This window comes from Bos mutus, chromosome 18 (genome assembly GCF_027580195.1).
Source record: "Bos mutus isolate GX-2022 chromosome 18, NWIPB_WYAK_1.1, whole genome shotgun sequence".
NCBI classification, from domain to species: domain Eukaryota; kingdom Metazoa; phylum Chordata; class Mammalia; order Artiodactyla; family Bovidae; genus Bos; species Bos mutus.
The window spans coordinates 14,130,657-14,148,816 of NC_091634.1; the positions used below are offsets into that span (position 1 = coordinate 14,130,657).

Below are 18,160 nucleotides of genomic sequence, written 5' to 3' on the forward strand. Positions count from 1 at the left end.
CTGTCTGGCCTCGCTGTTCTTTTCTGGGGCCCAGAGGGAAGCTGTCGGAGGAAGGGGGTTAGATCTCCGGCCGCTAAGGAAACCATCGTGAGAAGCAGAGTGAAGAGCGCTGAAAGGTGCCGAGAGCGGACTCCTGGGGCCGTGGGAGCCTCGGGTCGTGGCTGTTACCCCTGGACTCCCAGACACCTGCCAGAGTCCCTTCCTCCAAAGCCGGGTCACCTAAGACCTGAGCCCCCAAAAAGAGGGAGGAGGGTCCATTTCAGATCCCCCCAGCCCCGCCTCTTCCCCTGCCAGCTCAGCTTCCTCTCTCTCTCTGTGAGGAACTTTCACTTCCTGCTACTTCAGGCCTCCCCTCGGAGAACAGGTAGGGGCCCCCAGGGGACCGAGCAGCTGGCATCACCACCCCACTCCGCTACACTGACCTGCAGCCTCCCTGTGGCATCAGGCAGCTGCCCCCATCACACCCTGCCCAGCACCCCTCGTCTCCTTCTGCTTTCTCATGGGGCCCAGGCAAGCCTCTGCCTCCCTCTCCCCACCCTTCCTGCCTGCTCTCCCCTAAGCAGGGCACCTGCTCTCTGTCCCCCACTTCCTAACACCCTGGACTTCGGGACAGTGGGCTGATGGATTGGTTTAGCTGTTTATTATCCATCCCTTATACCCACCCCAAGAAGAAGGGAAGCGCCTGGGAGCAGGGGCCTATTCTGCCCATCACCCTTTCCCCAGGCGCCTAATTGTGGTCCTGTACTTCAGTAAATATTTATTGAATGTATGGGTGCATGGATAGATGGATGGATTCCTGCTCCTGGGACTGCTGCAAGGAAAATATTTTAGAATGCCCTCCTTAACTGATAACCCACCATAGGAAGCTATACCCGGTTAAGAGTTGGGATCCAGTGGCTAGAGGGACAGATGTGCAACAAAGCAAAAAGAGTAAAATGTCAATAGTAGAATCTAGGTAGTGGGTACATAAATGTTCCCTGTAAAATCATTTCAGTTTTTTTTAATTTGCTTATTTTGGCTGCACTGGGTCTTCATTTGGGCATGAGGGCTTCTCTTGTTGAGCAGCATGGTCTAGAACTCCTGGGCTCAGTATTTGCAGTGCACATGGGCTTACTTGCTCTGCAGCGTGGTATCTTGGGCTTCCCTGGTGGCCCAGAAGGTAAAGAGTCTACCTGCAATGTGGGAGACCCACATTCGATCCCTGAGTGGGGAAGATCCCCTGGAGAAGGGAATGGCAACCCACTCCAGTATTCTTGCCTGGGAAATCCCATGGACAGAGGAGGCTGTGGCGGGCGACAGTCTATGGGGTCGCAGAGTCCCACACGACTGAGCGACTAACACTTTCACTTTCGTGTGGGGGTCTTAGTTCCCGGACCAGGAATGAAAGCTGAATCCCCTGCATCGGAAGGCCAATTCTTAACCACTGGACCACCAGGGAAGTTCCTATTTTAATTTTTCTGTTTGAGATCTCTCATGATAAAACCTTGGGAGAAAATATTTGAAGGCCCCTTTGTGATCAGGGAAGGGAGGAAGAAGAGACATCGTATAACATTGATCACATTTACAGACTGTCCAATGGGCAGAGCCCTTTTCCAGGCCCTGGGTTTTGACAATGGTTGTTATTCATTTGGTCCACTTTCATAAGGCTTCACTGGATGTTAAAATATAAAATATTACCCTGTTGTTTAGTCACTAAGTCCTGTCCAATTCTTTTGTGATCCTATGGACTGTAGGCTCCTCTGTCCATAGGATTTCCCAGGGAAGAACACTGGAGTGGGGAACTTCCCCGGTGGTCCAGTAGCTAAGACTGCACATTCCCAATGCAGGCGGCCCATGTTTGATCCCCGGTCAGGGAACTAGATCCTACATGCCACAGCTGAAGAAACTGCAGGCTGCGGCAAACGTTGAAGGGCCCACATGCCGCAAATGAGACCTGGTGCAGCCAAGTAAATATTTTTCAATTAAAAAAAAAAGAATACTGGAGTGGGTTGCCATTTCATTCTCCAGGGGGTCAGCCTGACCCAGGCATCAAATCTGCTTCTCCTGCATTGGCAGGCAGATTCTTTACAGCTGAGCACCTGGGCTTCCCTAAAAAAAATTACCCTACCACTTGGTAAATAGCTGCTACTTTGAGTCCTCTTCCTTTCCCCCTACCTCCCCCTCCCTCTCCCCCTACCGGCCTCCCCACTAGGATCCCCAGATCTCCCCACCACCCAGGAACTGAAGAATTAACACCTGGCACAGCGAGGGATCTCAAGTCCATCCTGGTTGGTCAAGGTCTCTGCCATGTGGGTTGTAAATATTTAGAATATTACCCCTGGGCTGGAACAGCCTTGAGACATACTTTCCTCCCTGCCAGAGGCCAGACCATGGCTCCCTGGCCTCCTGCATCCTGAGGATGACGGCCCAGCCAGAGGACAAGGCCTCAGCAGGCCCCACGGACCAGGAGAGGTGAGGGTTGCTGAGTCCATCTCTGCCTCCCTGGATTCAGAAGCCCCTTCCATCCAACTCCCACCCACCCCCAGACAGGACCCAGAACCCCATCTCTTACCCTTTGCCCCCAGGCTTCCCCTTCCTGTACCTCTGACCCCATCTCAGTGTCCAACTGCCTTCCTCTGTCCCCTGGTCTCCTGGTCCCTGCCTGTCCCAGACTAATCCCATCACAGGCGAATGGAGCTGGTGAGACCCCCTTAAGGGTCCTTGGGACCCCAGAGTCACTCCTTCGCCTTCAGAGGACATGGGGGGTGTGGCAGATCCCAGAGCTGGATGCCCACAGTGCGAAAGCCCTTCTGGACCTGTGGCCACCAGGGGTAAGTACTCACCCCCAGGCACCCTCTCTGACCCTCCCCATGACACCCTGAACCAGTTAGGACCCTGCCGGTTGCCAGGGACAAGCACAACACAAACCAGGCAAACTGAAATCCTGCTTATTGATTCACATGACTGAAAAGTCCAGAAAAGACCAGTGAAAGTGAAAGTGTTAGTCGCTCAGTCATGTCTGACTCTCTGCGACCCCATGGATTGTAACCTGCCAGGTTCCTCTGTCTTTGGGATTTTCCAGGCAAGCATACTAGAGTGGGTAGTCATTTCCTTCTCCAAGGGATTTTCCCAGGGATCGAACTCGGGTCTCCTGCATTATAAGCAGATTCTTTATCATCTGAGCTACCAGGGAAGCACAAAAAGTCCAGAAGTAAAAGTAATTTTAGGGATATCTGAATCTTGAACATCAGACTATATATATATATATATATATATATATATATATTTCTCTTCATCCCATTTCTTGTTGTTGTTGTTTTCTTAACCACACTGCACAGCTTCTGAGATCTTAATTTCCTGACCAAGGCTTGAACCCAGGCCCCCTGCAATGGAAGTGCAGAGTCCTAACACTGGACCTCCAGGGATTTCCTTGGCTTTGCTTTAAACTTTGGGAAATTCTAAATATTTTTCACTGCAAATAAACACTTGTTCTTCAATATCCTGATAAGTAGGCATTTATCTTTCTAACATAACCAGAAAGACAGCTGAAGGTTCTAGTTCTGCTCCTCAAACGACATCAAGGACATCTCAGCAGTTCTCCTAGACTTCCCTTACGGTTGCCCAGTGGCTGCCCCAGACCCAAGCACATGTGTGCATTCCAAGCAGGAGGAAGGAAGAAAGGAGGCACCAGCTGCATTTTTTCCTTTTACCAGCAAAAACAAAAGCCTTCACAATTGATCCAGAATATACAGACAAGGCCCAGGTAGCAATATTTTTTAAAAGTTCACCTGGAAAGGATTCCCTGGCAGTCCAGTGGTTAGGACTCTGAGCTTTCACTGCTGAGGGCTCGGGTTTGACCCCTGGTGGAGGACCTAAGATCCTACAAGCCATGCTGTGCAGCCAGAAAGCAAACAAACCAAAAAATAAAAGCTCTCCTGGGAGTTATGTAGCCAGAGGTGAGAACCAGTGCCTACATCGATCACTACCTATCTTCTATGGCTGGGCCTGTTAATGCCCTGAACAAAGCTAGAGTTCTGCAAGGAGTAGGGAATAGATTTGGATAAAGCAATTCTAGATGGCTGGCCCAAGCACAGGGCCACATCTTACCAGGTTAGCAACCCCAGTGTAAAAAGAGGCCTCTTTCCAAAGAGCTCCCATGGGAGATTTCCATTGGCTGGATCTGGTTCACATGCACATCTCTGAACTAACCACAGTGGTCAGAGAACACTCAATCCTATTGGCTAGGTCAGGTCATGGACCCACACTTAGGGCTCTTGGGAGAGTTAGTCCAACCTGCAGGACCTAAAGTAGAGAGTGGAATAGAGTTTTCTAAAGGAAATTTGGGGTGTGGGACCCAAAATAAAGGAAATGGATACTAGGCAGGCAATAGTAATAGACTTCTGCAGAATTCCTCTTCAACCTGGCCTTTGTCTCCCTTCCCCAAGAGTTTCCTGGTCATAGGACATCATCCCAGACAGGTCCTGGTGTTGAAGACAGGATCTTCACCAGGGGAAGTCAACACCTACCAGATCCAGAAGCTTCCTGGAGGTGAGGAGCCTACCCTCAAGTTTCCAGTCCACAACAAATTTATCACCAAGATCAGTCATTTTTTATTGTAAAATATCTCCTGAATCTTCCTAATCCTCTCTACCTCCATACCCTAATCCTAACCACCATCACTTCTTGCCCAGACAATTGCAGCAGCCACCTCTCTGGTCTCTGTGCTCCCACCCTTTTCTTCCTGCAGTCCATTCTGGACACAGCAGCCAGAGTGGTCTTTTTGAAACACCAACCAGATGATATACATTCCTGCCTTAAACCCTGCAAAGGACATGCAACATCTTTAAAAAAAGTGAAGTCGCTCAGTTGTGTCAGACTCTTTGCGACCCCGTGGGCTGTAGCCTACTAGGCTCCTCCATCCATGGGATTCTCCAGGCAAGAATACTGGAGTGGGTTGCCATTTCCTTCTCCAGGAGATATTCCCAACCCAGAGATCAAACCCGGGTCTCCCGAATTGCAGGCAGACGCTTTACTCTCTGAGCCACCAGGGAAGCCCTGCAACATTTTAGATAAACATTAAACTCCTCATGGGACTTCCCTGGTGGTCCAGTGGCTGAGACTCCATGCTCCCAATGCAGGGGGCCCGGGTTCAATCCCTGGTTGAGAAACTAGATCGTACATGCTGCAACTGTTTTCATGCCAAAATGAAGATCCCACAGGCTGCAACTAAGACCCAGTATGGCCAAATAAATAAATATTTAAAAGATAAACTCCTTATCATGGCCTATAAGATTATGATTAGCACTTGCTCACTACTGCCCATCATTCTCTCTGCTCTAGAGACTGTTTTTTCTGTTCCTTGAGCAGGCTAAATGTGTCCTAACTTCAGGGCCTTTGTATTTGTTTTTCCTGTATGAGTGCCCTTCCTTGAATGGCTAGTTTAGTCTCCATCTTTTCTACCTCTATAGAAATGTAATCTTCTTTGACCACCACAGCTAATGATAGGCCTAGTCACTTTCAATCACTCTATTTCATTTCTGGCACTCAATACACTATACACTTAGCATTATTTGTTTGCTCATTCATCTCCCTCCACTAAAAGGTAAGCTACAGGTAGGCAGTGAATGTATCTGTCTTTTGACAAATATATCTCCAATGCCTGAAAATAGTTATCTTAATAAATATTGCCTAATCAATGAATCATATCTGGTGGCATAAGTGGGATGCTAGCATAAGAATACAGGAAAAGAAGGGGACTGCAATGGCTAGAAATTTTTCTGTTCTGAAGGTTCTTGGGGGGAACTGCAGGATTGGGGAAGAGAGAGTCCCAGAAAAAAGAATGCTGCTACCCCTCAAGTTTTCTAACTTATTCCTTCTTGCCCTCTTTCCCTTCCACTACCCCAGGTGTGTGTCTGGAATCCTCTAAGCTCTGCATGCCAGATCTGCCCCATCTCCTGGCCTTCCTATCAGCCAGCAGGTACAGGTCATCCATTAAAGGTGCTAAGGAGGATCCTTCCCTATGACACCCCACCCACACTGTGGCCCCTGCTTATCTTTTCTCAGGGATATTTTGCCTAGAACATTGCTCTTGCCCCCTCCTACCCTGGGGCCCGAAGACCAAAACACAGGTGAGACATGATACTCTAAGGGAGAAAGAGCCCACCTATCCACCTCTTCGATCCAGGAGGATGGTACCTGGGGGACCAAACTACAGGGTTTGAGGGAGGATAAAGGGGACTGGAGGGGCTTCCCTGGTGGCTCAGATGGTAAAGAATCCTCCCACAATGCGGGAGACCTGGGTTCATTCCCTAGTTGAGAAGATCCCCTGGAGGAGGACATGGCAATCCACTCCAGTATTCTTGCCTAGAGAATCCTCATGGACAGAGGAACTTGGCAGGCTACAGTCCATGGCATTGCAAAGAGTTGGACATGACTGAGCGACTAAGCACACAGCACAAGGGGACCTGAAAAAGTTGAGGGGGGTGGTGCTCAGCTCCTGGGTCTGAGTGAGGAGGTACCAGAAACTGAATCTCAGTTCCTCCAGTAATGAGGCTGAACACTAAGACTCCAAGGCTGGCCCCTTGGACACCTGGGATACCTCACTCCTGCTGTCCCCCAGATCCTCTGCAGATCGGCAGCATCCAACTCAGCACCTCAAGGAGGGTGCTCTTCCTGGTGAACAACCTCTACCTGGAGACCCACAGAGGATGGGGGATGGAGCAGACCCTGCCAGAGACAACTCCAGAGACTGCGGAGAGACACGGTCCAGGTTAGATAAGCAGGGCCCGGGGCCCCTGAGGGATGAAGAAGCTGCTGCTGCTGTTCTGTGGAACCCAACCCTCTCCCCACATCAGCCCCCAGGAACCCAGCCCCTCACCGTGTCTCCTGGGTGGAGGGCCCACTCAGCCCAGAGGAACACCATCTTAGGCCAGCTCTGGCCAGCCTGGTGGAGGAGAAGGAGGATGAGGAGGAGGAGGATGACAAAGATGATGAAGAAGGACCTGAGGACATGCTCACTCAGCACGTCCGGGCTCTAGCCAGGGCCCGGAGCAGCTACGTGGCCAAGCAGTTCCGGAGCTTCCGGGCGCGCCTCACCTCAGGTGCTGGGGGCCCCCACAGGCCTGGGGACCCGGCCACGGAGCTGCTTCAGGACGTCCGGCACCTCCTTACTGACCTCCAGGATCACTTAGCAAAGGATCCCGATGTCAGGGCTGTCTTCGCAAGCAGGGGACCTGGGGCCCCCCAGAAGGAGGAGGAGCTAGGTAAGGGGGAGGACTGAGAGGGAATCGAGGGACACTCTCCAAACCCCCACAGGTTCACATTTGCCATCTCTTGGCCCTACATCGGTGTTCACATCCAACTTCGTTCTCTCCATCTCTGAGCGCATCTGTTTCCTTTTCTACTCACGCTCCCTTTCCCACAAGTAGCAACACCTACTCTGTTCACCACTGCTCCGTTTCACGCATGTGTGACAGCGCATATTCTCTCTCCCAAGCGGTTGTTCATACCCAGGATCCTTCTTCCACATGTGCTCACACCTACGTGTACACAAGCGGGTGGACAGAGGCTAAGGAGGGGCGGTGATTGGTGATGGTGGGTCAGTGGAGAGAACGTGGCATGGGTCAACCTGGCGGCCCTGCCTAACCCCATCTCAACCCTTGCAGGCCCCGCAGTGGAGGCGGCCTTGTACCGCGCGGTGCTGGCGCCTCTGAAGCCCGCCCTGTGGATGCGACTCCGCACGCTCCGCGCCCCAGAGCTGCGGCAACTACGGCGGCGACAGGTAGCCCTGCGGGCGGAGGCGGGGCCTCCGGGAGCCCAGGGGGCGGGGCGTGAGAAGCGAAGCCCCGCCCCTGCCCTACGGAGCCGCATTCATGAGCGCCTGGCGCACCTCCACGCCGCCTGCGCCCCGCGCCGCAAGGTGTCGCTCCTGCTGGCGGTGTGCAGTGACGTATACGAGGGTCTGGCTCGTGGGGAGAACCAAGGTAAAGTAGGGGTCTTGAGTCTACCTGGATGTGGAGTGACTTGAGGGTTGTGAGACCCAGGCAGCAGGCGGTTGTGCACACGTCGAGCGGGAGAAGATGGCAAGCTTTACGCGGACCTCGGGAATCTAGTGAGGGTCGTTTGCATATCCCGCAAAGTGGAAGGGTAGCCAGCACTCGCGGTCTTGTGGATGGGATGGAAGTTGCCAGCACGTCCCCTCCAACCCCAGAGCCTGTCCTTCCCTCCCTTAGAGCCCCTGGGGGCCGACGCCTTCCTGCCAGCGCTGACAGAGGAACTGATCTGGAGTCCAGACATTGGGGAGACGCAGCTGGACGTAGAGTTTCTCATGGAGCTCCTGGATCCGGACGAACTACGGGGAGAAGGTGAGCCCCCAGCCTCAGAACCCCGGGACCCGACAAGAGGCACCCTAGGCCCCCTGCCTGCAGTGGGAGGGAAGGCTGGCAACCTGCGCGGGGTGGGGGGGAGGTGGTGTTGGGCTTCGGGGGAGTTGAGATGGCTGCGCTGACCTCCTCTTCTTGCCCGTAGCCGGGTACTACCTGACCACGTGGTTTGGGGCGCTGTACCACATTGCCCACTACGAGCCTGACACGGCCCGTGCGCACAAGGGGCTCAGCTCTGAGGTCCGGGCCTCTCTGCGCCAGTGGCACCGCAGGCGGACGCTGCACAGACAGAGCCCCTCCGGGGACCAGGTGATCACTCCTTAGGACTGCGGGTGGCAGGGAGGGCTGGACCTGTTTCCTTTCTGACCCAGGCTCCTACCTCTCCCCACAGGCCAAGCTGCCCTTTGAGGAACCATGGGCGATGGAGATTATGCAAGAGACCAAAGATGATTAGAGATCTCAGACACTTCTGCCCCACAAGCAAGATTCAGGAGGCATCTGGGACAGCACCAACTTCTGACCCCTGTCATTTAGAGGCAGGGGTTTCCAGGAAAAGGAAACAGGCCTAAAGACCTCTGAACCTTTACATTGGCTGTTCCTGTTTCCTGGCATGCCATTCCCCAATATCCACCTTGCTCCTTCCTTCTCTTCTTTCAGACCCTTAGGTAGACATCACCTTCTTAGTGAGGCTGTCTCAGGCACTGCTGTCTAAAACTACAGCTTCTCTGACTGGATCCTCCCTGGGGTAAACAGAATAATGCCCCTCCCAAGATGTCCACCTGCTAATACCCATAATCTGTGAATATTTTACCTTAAGTGGTAAAAGGGACTTTGAAAAGTGATAGTGTTAGTCTCTCAGTCGTGTCCAACTCTTTGCGACTCCATGAACTGTAGCCCACCAGGCTCCTCTGTCCATTGGATTTCCCAGGCAAGAATACTGGAGTGGATTGCCATTCACTTCTCCCAGAGATCTTCCTGACCCAGGGATCAAACCTGGGTGTCCTGCATTGCAGGTGAATTCTTTACCATCAGAGCCACCAGAGAAGCCCAAAAGGGACTTTACCGATGTGATTAAATTAAGGATCTTGCTATGGGGAGATTATCCTGGATTCAGGTGGGCCCAATGTAATCCCCTTATAAGAGCGAGGCAAGGAGATCAGAGTCAGAGAAAGAGATATGATGATGCACACAGAGGTTGGAGTGATGTGGCTAGGAGCCAAAGAATGTAGGCATCCTCTAGAAGCTGGAAAAGACAAGGAATGGATTTTCCCCTGGAATCTCAGCGGGGACTCAGCTTTTGACTTTGTTTTTTAAAACTGAAGGGGACTCAGCTTTTGACTTTGTTTTTTAAAACTGAAGTATAATTAATTTACAGTGTTGTGTTAGTTTTAAGAATATTTAAAGAATATATATATATTCTTCAGATTCTTTTCCATCACAGGTTATTATGAGATGCTAAGTACAGTTCCCTGTGCTATGCACTTGGTCCTTGTTGTTTACCTACTTTATATACAGTACTCTTACTCAGTCACTTCAGTTGTGTCCAACTCTTTGCGACCCCATGGACCATAGTCTGCCAAGCACCAAGCTCCTCTGTCCATGGGATTCTCCAGGCAAGAATACTGGAGTGGGTATTTTTTTTAATATTTATTTTATTTATTTGGCTGTGCTGGGTCTTAGTTGCAACATGAGGGGATTTTTAGTTGCAGCATGTGAACCCTTAGTTGCAACATGTGGGATCTAGTTCCCTGACCAGGGATCAAACCCAGGCCCCCTACATTGGGAGTGCAGTGTTAGCCTCCGGACTACCAGGGAAGTCCCAACATGGTCTTTCTTTTGCGTGTGTGTCTGCGTTTTAATCTCCTCTTCGTGTAAGGACACCACTCATGTTGCATCCCTGGAGAAGGAAATGGCAACCCACTCCAGTACTCTTGCCTGGAAAATCCCATGGACAGAGAAGCCTGGTAGACTACAGTCCATGGGATCGCAGAGTCGGACACGACTGAGCGACTTCACTGTCTTTCTTTCTTTTCTTTCATGTTGCATCAGAGCCCATCTGTATGACTTCACTTTCACTTAATCACCCACCTCTTAAAAGCCCTTTCTCCAAATATAGTCACATTCTGAGTTCCGGGGTTAGGACTTGAACATATAAATTTGGGGAGGGAACACAATTCGGCTTTTTGACACTCTGTGGTGGTATCTTGAGACCCTGACTAACTTGCCCACCAACAACTTTTTAGCCCATGCTCTCAACACCTCTCTTTGATCCTTGCTGAATCATTGGATTTATTTGTACTATTCTATTCTGTTTATGGCAGTTTTCCACTTCCTGGAGTGAAATGATGTTTCCTGTATAAATAAATGTGTTTAATTTTTTAAAAAGTGAATTGATTTAAAGAAAATGATTAAGTAGCTAAGTGTATAGGTGACACATGGATACGAGGCAAAGTATGGGAAAGTGAGACTAAATGGCTGATGTTTGGAGTATCATTGGTTAATTATGGCTTTGGCTTCACTCTGAAGCTCTGGGCTTCCTACCGGATACCTCCTCTTGGACTCCCATCCCCATGATGTCCCAAACTGGCCACAGCATCTCCAAGAAACCCATTCCTCCTTCTAGTCCACATTTCAGGGGGCCCTCATGATCCCCAAGTCCCTAGACCAGAGCCCAAGCCTCATCCTGGACTCTTCCTCTCCTCCCGCTTCCCCCCACTTCCTCCCCTTCCACAGCTCCATCATGGTCCAGCCCCAGCCTCCCCCTGCCTCCTGGCTCCCAGTCCTGGGAATCCTGTCCCATGCCCTCCAAGTGGCAGCCAGAGGAAATTTTAAAAATAGATCAGAGATCTACCTCTCAGGCCAAAAATTAGGTTTGCAAGAAACACAATTTTATTTTTTTATTCTTTGATATCTAAGCTGAGCCCTCCTCCCACCATGTTGGGAAGAAATTTTAACCTGAGAGGAAATTTTAATTTGTTTGTTTAATACAATAAGCCTCCCACTTCCCCCCCGGTTCATCCTAGGGCCTGGTCACAGAAGTCAGCTGGAGACAACCCACCGTCTTGATCTTGAGGCCTCTTCTCATCCTGATGTTCCACTGTTTGCCCAGGTCACGTAGCCCAGCTCACTCCAGGTGAAGGCCTGAGTGCTGCCCAGGGCCCTTGAAGCCCACAAGTTCCCATAGGGCCTGCCAGACTCTCATCTCCTCCCACTCGCCCCCTCATTCACCTGCTTCAGCCTCACTCACCTCCTCATTGCTCCCCACACCTGCCAGGCATCCACCCAGCCCAGGGCCTTTGCCAGACTTTCCCCTACCTGTGTTGCAGGAGAAGGGGGAGTGAGAGAATGGTCACATCCCAGGTCTTGATGGGGTAGGCTGCCAAGGATTCGGGATGGGCTGCCAAGTTATGGTCCATGGCTTTGGGCAGAAAAGAATTTAAGAGCAAGCCGTGGTAAAGTGAAAGCAACTCTATTTAGAGAGAAACACATTCCACAAGCAGAAAGAGGGTCATCTCAGAAAGTGAGAGCAATCTTGGGAAATCCACCCTTTTATGGTCAGCCTTGGAACTGTCCTGGTGCCTGGGGTATGTCATTTAACATATGCTAATGTGTTACAATGAGCATAGAATAAGGCTCAAAGTTTATTGTTGTGGCAGTGGTTGTTTAGTCATTCAACTTGTCCAGCTCTTTTGCAGCCCCATGGATGGTAGCCTGCCAGGCTCCTCTGTCCATGGGATTTCCCAGGCAAGAATACTGGAACTGGTTGCCATTTCCTTCTCCAGGGGATCTTCCCCACCCAGAGATCGAACTCGCATCTCTGCATCATCTTCTCTATGACTTCTCAAAACGTGCAGCCTCCCTTCCTGTTTATCTTGTTAGGGAACCATTGACCAAAACCACCTGCCTTGGCCAGGCATGATGCTAACCACTTGCCTGAGTTGTCTCACAACAGGAGGTCCTGACACCAGCCCATTGTATATCTTGTAAAAAAACTAACTCAGAAGAATTTGGGAGGGGCCAAAAGGAGGAGGGAGGAGATGCTGTGTTCTGCCAACCTCCCAGAATCTTCCTCGCTGGAATCCATCTTGGTTGAAAGATGCACACACCACCAGGAAGGACCCTGAGTCAGAATGATTAGCCAGAGACAACCTGGGAACTAATCCCGTCACCATAAAACCTGAGAGTGCAAGCCATGTGGCAGAGCAGCTCTCCTGGGTTCCCTTAACCTGCTGCTCTGCACCTGGGCGCCCCTTCCCAATAAAGTCTTTTGCTTTATCAGCAAGGGTGTCTCCTCAAAAAATTCATTTCTGAGTGTTAGAAAAGAGTCCTCACTCAGACCCTGGAAGTGTTGCATGGAGAAGTCAATTCTGATTCCATGTTGAAACTGTTTCTCTGACTTGCTTTTATTATTATGATCATACATAATGGCCTGCCTCAGAGAATCCTGCCCCTCTGCCTGACTATTAAAGTGCCTTTGCTCAGAACCCTGTCCACCTGTAGATGGCAGGAAGGAAGAAATTAACACATCTCCCTGAGGTTTGCCATTCTAGGAGATATTTGCAAGATTAATGACCATGTTACTTTGTTTCCTTATCTCCTCCTCCTCTCTGATATTTAAAAGAACTTGGTATTGAGACCCAGATAAGATGGTTAATTTGAGACATTAGCCTGCCCTCTTCTTGGTCAGTCACCTCTCTAAATAAAGTAGAATTCCTTGCCTCAACACCTTGTTTTCATGGCCTAGGACCAGTAGAAAGAGCTTGGACTTTGTAACAGAAGCAGTACCTCTTCCTGCAACAATCTGATACTATGTATCAATCATTCTCAGCAGCAATTTGTTAAAAATACAAATTCTGGAAATAAATGCTCACAAGTATGGTCAATGGAGAAGGCAATGGCAATCCACTCCAGTACTCTTGCCTGGCAAATCCCATGGACGGAGGAGCCTGGTGGGCTGCAGTCCATGGGGTCTCTAAGAGTCGGACACAACTGAGCAACTTCTATTTCACTTTCACTTTTCACTTTCACTTTTCACTTTCATGCATTGGAGAAGGAAATGGCAACCCACTCCAATGTTCTTGCCTGGAGAATCTCAGGGACGGGGGAGCCTGGTGGGCTGCCGTCTATGGGGTCGCACAGAGTCGGACACGACTGAAGTGACTTAGCAGCAGCAGCAGCAGCAAGTATGATCAAATGATTTTTGACAAAGGTTTCATATCATTGGACTGGGGAAGAATCGTCTTTTCAATGAATGGAATTGGGAAAACTGGATGGATGCTACTGCTAAGTCTGTGCCAAGTCCGACTCTGTGCGACCCCAGAGACGGCAGCCCACCAGGCTCCCCTGTCCCTGGGATTCTCCAGGCAAAAACACTGGAGTGGGTTGCCATTTCCTTCTCCAATGCATGAAAGTGAAAAGTGAAAGGGAAGTCACTCAGTAGCGTCCGACTCCTAGCGACCCCATGGACTGCTGCCTACCAGGCTCCTGCGTCCATGGGATTTGCCAGGCAAGAGTACTGGAGTGGATACCCACATGCAAAAGAATTAAGTTGGGGGACTTCTCTTGCAGTCCAGTGGTTAATACTTCATGCTTCTAATGCAGGGGGCTAGATTAGATCCCCGGTCAGAGAACTAAGATCCCTCATGCTGTGCAGCACAGCCAAGAAAATTTAAAAAATAGTTTTTTTAAGAATAAAGTTGGACCCTTTTCTAAAAACGTATACAAAAATTAACCTGAAATGGATGAAAGACCTAAATGTAAAAACTATAAATCTATTAGAGGAAAACATAGGGGAAAGTTCTGTGACATTAGATTTGGCAACGATTTCTTGGATATGACACCAAAAGGACAGGCAACAAAGATTAACTGGAATACATCAAAAATTTTAAAATGTGGGGAACTTGTTGCTTTCACTGTTGTGGGCTGGTTTCAGTCCCTTCTAGGGGAACTAAGATCCTGCAAGCCACACAGCATGGCCAGGGAGGTTGGGGGGGGGGGCGGGGAACAATCAACAGAATGTAAAATCAACCCATGAAATAGGGGAAAGTATCCGCAAATCATAAGGGGTTAATATCCAGAATATATATGAGATATAGATATATATATATATGATTTCTAAAACTCAGCAGCAACAACAACAAAACCCAAACAATAAAGTTTTTTAAACAGGCAAAGGAATTAAATGGAGATTTCTCCAAAAAGGATATGCATGTGGCTAAAAGGCTCATGAAAAGATAATGTGCTCAGTCGTGTCCAACTCTTTTGAGACCCCATGGACTGTAGCCCGCTAGGCTCCTCTGTTCATGGGAGTTCCCAGGCAAGAATATTGGAGCAGGTTGCCATTTCCTCCTCCAGGGGATCTTTCTGACCCAGAGATCGAACCCATATCTCCTGCATTGCAAGCAGATTCTTTACCACCAAGCCATCAGAGAAGCCTTGAAAAGATAATAAATATCACTCATCATTCAAGAAGTGCAAATCAAAATCACTACAAGCCACCATTTCATGACCCTTAAAGAGGCATGCTTTGTTTCACTTATTTATTCTCTGGCTCCCCAGAAACCCAAGGGTAGATTCTAACTAATGTCTAGTGGCTTGCCTGCCTGCTAGAGGAGGTCATCAAGAGAACACACATGACTGCCAGTTGACCTGAGAGCTGGACCCAGGCCATCAGAGGCTCCTCACCCTCTCCCCTGTCCTTGGAATGTACACTGCCCACTGTTCCCACAATGGGAGTTGTTCCAAGGGCACACAATTCTGGGAAAGTACGGTGTTGTTGAGACCATCTAGATGGTATACCTGACGGCCCAGTCAAGGCCTCTGTGCATAGAGTTTGAAGATTCTTGCAGGTGGGTGCAGAGATCTGTTCATCTTTTGGCTGCCCAAGATAAGCCTCCTATAAACTTTCCCTTGCTTGTTACACCTGCCGTCTAGCACCAGGTTTTCTCTGGTGACTCAGCAAAGGATCTGCCTGCAATGCAAGAGACCCGAGTTCGACCCCTGAGTCACAAAGAGCCCCTGTAGAAGTAAATGGCAACCCACTCCAGTATTCTTGCCTGGAGAATTTCATGGACAGAGGAGTCTGGCAAGCTACGGTCCACGGGGTCACAAAGAGTCGGACGGGACTGAGCGACTAACACTGTCAGTTTTCTATCTGGACATGCCTCTTTCTTGGCATCTTCTGACCCTCTATGTTCAGGGCCCAGTTTGTGAATCAACAATGCCACAACTTTAGGAGGTAAAGATGGTATTATCAGCATCCCCTTTTCACAGTGTAAGACTCAGAGATAAGGAAGGGGTCTTGCCCAGGCCACATAGTTAGGAAATGGCGGAGCCAGGATTTGGACCAGGTCATCTGTCTCCTTTGCGTGTGTGTGGTCCCAACCTAGAAAACCAACTCACCTGGGCTGAGAGAGGCTCTAAGTTGAACACCAGCTGCCCAAGAGTGGGAATTTTGTGTGTCTTGTTCACTACTGAATCCCCAGTGTCTAGAACAGGGTCTGGCAGTACCTAGTAAATATTTGTCTGATCAAGGAATGAATGAATTAAAATAAATACTAAACTTTCAACCAGTTTATTATTATTGTTGTTTTTAAAAGTAATAGAAGTTGAGGGCTTCCCTGGTAGCTCAGTAGTGAAGAATCCACACGCCAATGCAGGAGACACGGGTTCCATCCCTCGTTGGGGAAGAGCTTCTGAGCCTGTGCTCTAGAGCGCAGGAGCTGCAACTCCTAGCCTACACACCCCAAGTACTGAATCGTGTACGCCCTAGAGCCTGTGCTCTGAAGCAAGGGAAACCACTGCAATGAGAAGATCACAACTAGAGAATAGCCCCTGCTCTCCACAACTAGAGAAAAGCCTGAGCAGCAGCAAAGACCTCACATAGCCATAAATAAATAAATAATATTTTTTTTTAAGTAATAGACGTTGGTTGGACACTGCGGTAAACTACTTCGGAAAATGACTTTTCTTTAAAAGTTGAATATATACCCACCATATGATCCAAGCATTCCACTCCTGGGTATATAGGCTAAAAAAAATGAAAACTATCTACACCAAGACTTGCACATCAGGACTTCCCTGGTAGTCCAGTGGTTAAGACTCCGAGCTTCCAGTGCACTGGGTCCAGGTTTGATCCCTGGTCAGGGAACTAGATCTCACACACCACAACCAAGACCCAGTTCAGCCAAATAAATAAGATTAAAAAAAAAAAAAAAAAAGACATGCACGTCGATGTTCATAGCACCCTCATTTGTAATTGCCAAAAATTACAAATAACCTAAATGCCCACCAGTGGGTGACTCGTAAACAAATTGTGGTGACTTGATAAATAAACTATTGCATGCAATGGAACAGTACTCAGAAATAAAAAGAATGAATTATTTCTAAACATATACGAATCTCAAAAGAACTATATTGAAGGGAAAAAGCCAGACATGAGAGTACATACTATAGAATATCATTCTAAAAAATGCAAACTAACCAATAGCGATAGAAAGTAGATTGGTGCTTGTCTGGGGATGTGTGTGTGTGGAAGGGTGAGGGATGAAGGGTTTATCAAGAAGCAGGAGGAAATTCAGACATGATGGATATACTCATTAGTTTTGCGTCATTATCTTTTTTTTTTTTTTGACGTTCTTCAGAACATACATTTAACTTATTCATTTATTTTTAATTTTTGTTGTTTTCATGGTTAAGCCGTCGCTGCTGCTGCTTCTTTTGTTGTTGTTGTTATTTATTTGGCTGCACTGGGTCTTACTTGTGGCACATGGGAACTTCCATCCTCTTTGTAGCATGTGGGAACCTTTTAGTTGTGGCATGGGGGATTCGGTTTCCTGATCAGGGATCAAAACCAGGCCCCTGTGTTGGGAGCATGGAGTCTTAGCTACTGGCCCACCAGAGAAGTCACCTTTTTTTTTTAATTGAAGGATAGTTGATTTATAATATTGTGTTAGCTTCAGGTATACAGCACAGTGTTTCAGTTATACACATATATATTCTTTTACAGATTCCCTTTTAAAAAATTTTTAATTAACTTATTTTTTATTGAAGTATAGTTGATTTACAATGTCAATGTGTTAGTTTCAGGTGTACAGCTAAGTGATTCGTATATTTTATATATATATATATATGCATGTGTGCATGCTAAATTGCTTCAGTCATGTCCGACTCTTTGCAACAATATGGATTGTAGCCCACGAGGCTCCTCTGTCCATAGGATTCTCCTCGCCAAAATACTGGACTGGGTTGCCATTTCCTTCTCCAGGGGATCTTCCTTACCCGGGGATGGAACTCCTGCACTAGAAGGTGGGTTCTTTACTGCTAGCATCACCTGGGAAGTCTGTGTGTGTGTGTATACATACATACATACATACATGTATACATGTATACATACATATACACACACACTCTTTTTCAGACTCTTTTCCCATATAGGTTATCATGAAATATTGAGTATAGTTCCCTGTGCTGTACAGTAGTAGGTCTTTTGTTTCTTTTGGTCATTATCTTGACTGTGGTGGTATTTTCACAGGTTTATACATAAGTCAAAACTCATCAACTGTATACTTTATAGTTTTAATTTTATTTTTTTAAATTATTTTTGGCTGCACTGTGTGGCACGTAGGATGTTAATTCCTTGACCAGGTATTAAACTTGCACCCCCTGCACTGGACGTTAGGAGTCTCAACTACTGGACTGCCAGGGAAGTCCCCAGCAACTGTATACTTTGAATATGTATGGTTTCTTGAAAGTCAGGCATATCTCAATAAAGCTTGAGGAAAATTAAGTTGCAACTGTGT

At 48.5% G+C, this 18,160-nt stretch overlaps 1 protein-coding gene across 7 annotated transcripts; it reads left to right on the forward strand.

The window, feature by feature from the left end:
* Positions 1-32: 32 nt before the first annotated feature.
* Positions 33-10,750, forward strand: RINL (Ras and Rab interactor like). 7 transcript variants are annotated; one of them, XM_070387759.1, is made up of 13 exons: positions 115-364; positions 2,192-2,277; positions 2,360-2,451; positions 2,651-2,810; positions 4,425-4,527; positions 5,884-5,956; positions 6,043-6,107; positions 6,599-6,748; positions 6,834-7,241; positions 7,644-7,961; positions 8,211-8,342; positions 8,506-8,669; positions 8,752-10,750. In XM_070387759.1, the coding sequence occupies exons 3-13, from the start codon at positions 2,399-2,401 to the stop codon at positions 8,812-8,814; spliced, it is 1,689 nt and encodes a 562-aa protein (XP_070243860.1). In that variant the 5' UTR covers positions 115-364; positions 2,192-2,277; positions 2,360-2,398; the 3' UTR covers positions 8,815-10,750. The 7 variants fall into 7 exon arrangements, with proteins under 7 accessions (XP_070243861.1, XP_070243860.1, XP_070243857.1 ...); XM_070387756.1 differs by having other exon boundaries at positions 2,192-2,267; XM_070387760.1 differs by lacking the exon at positions 2,192-2,277 and having other exon boundaries at positions 33-364; positions 2,667-2,810.
* Positions 10,751-18,160: the final 7,410 nt, after the last annotated feature.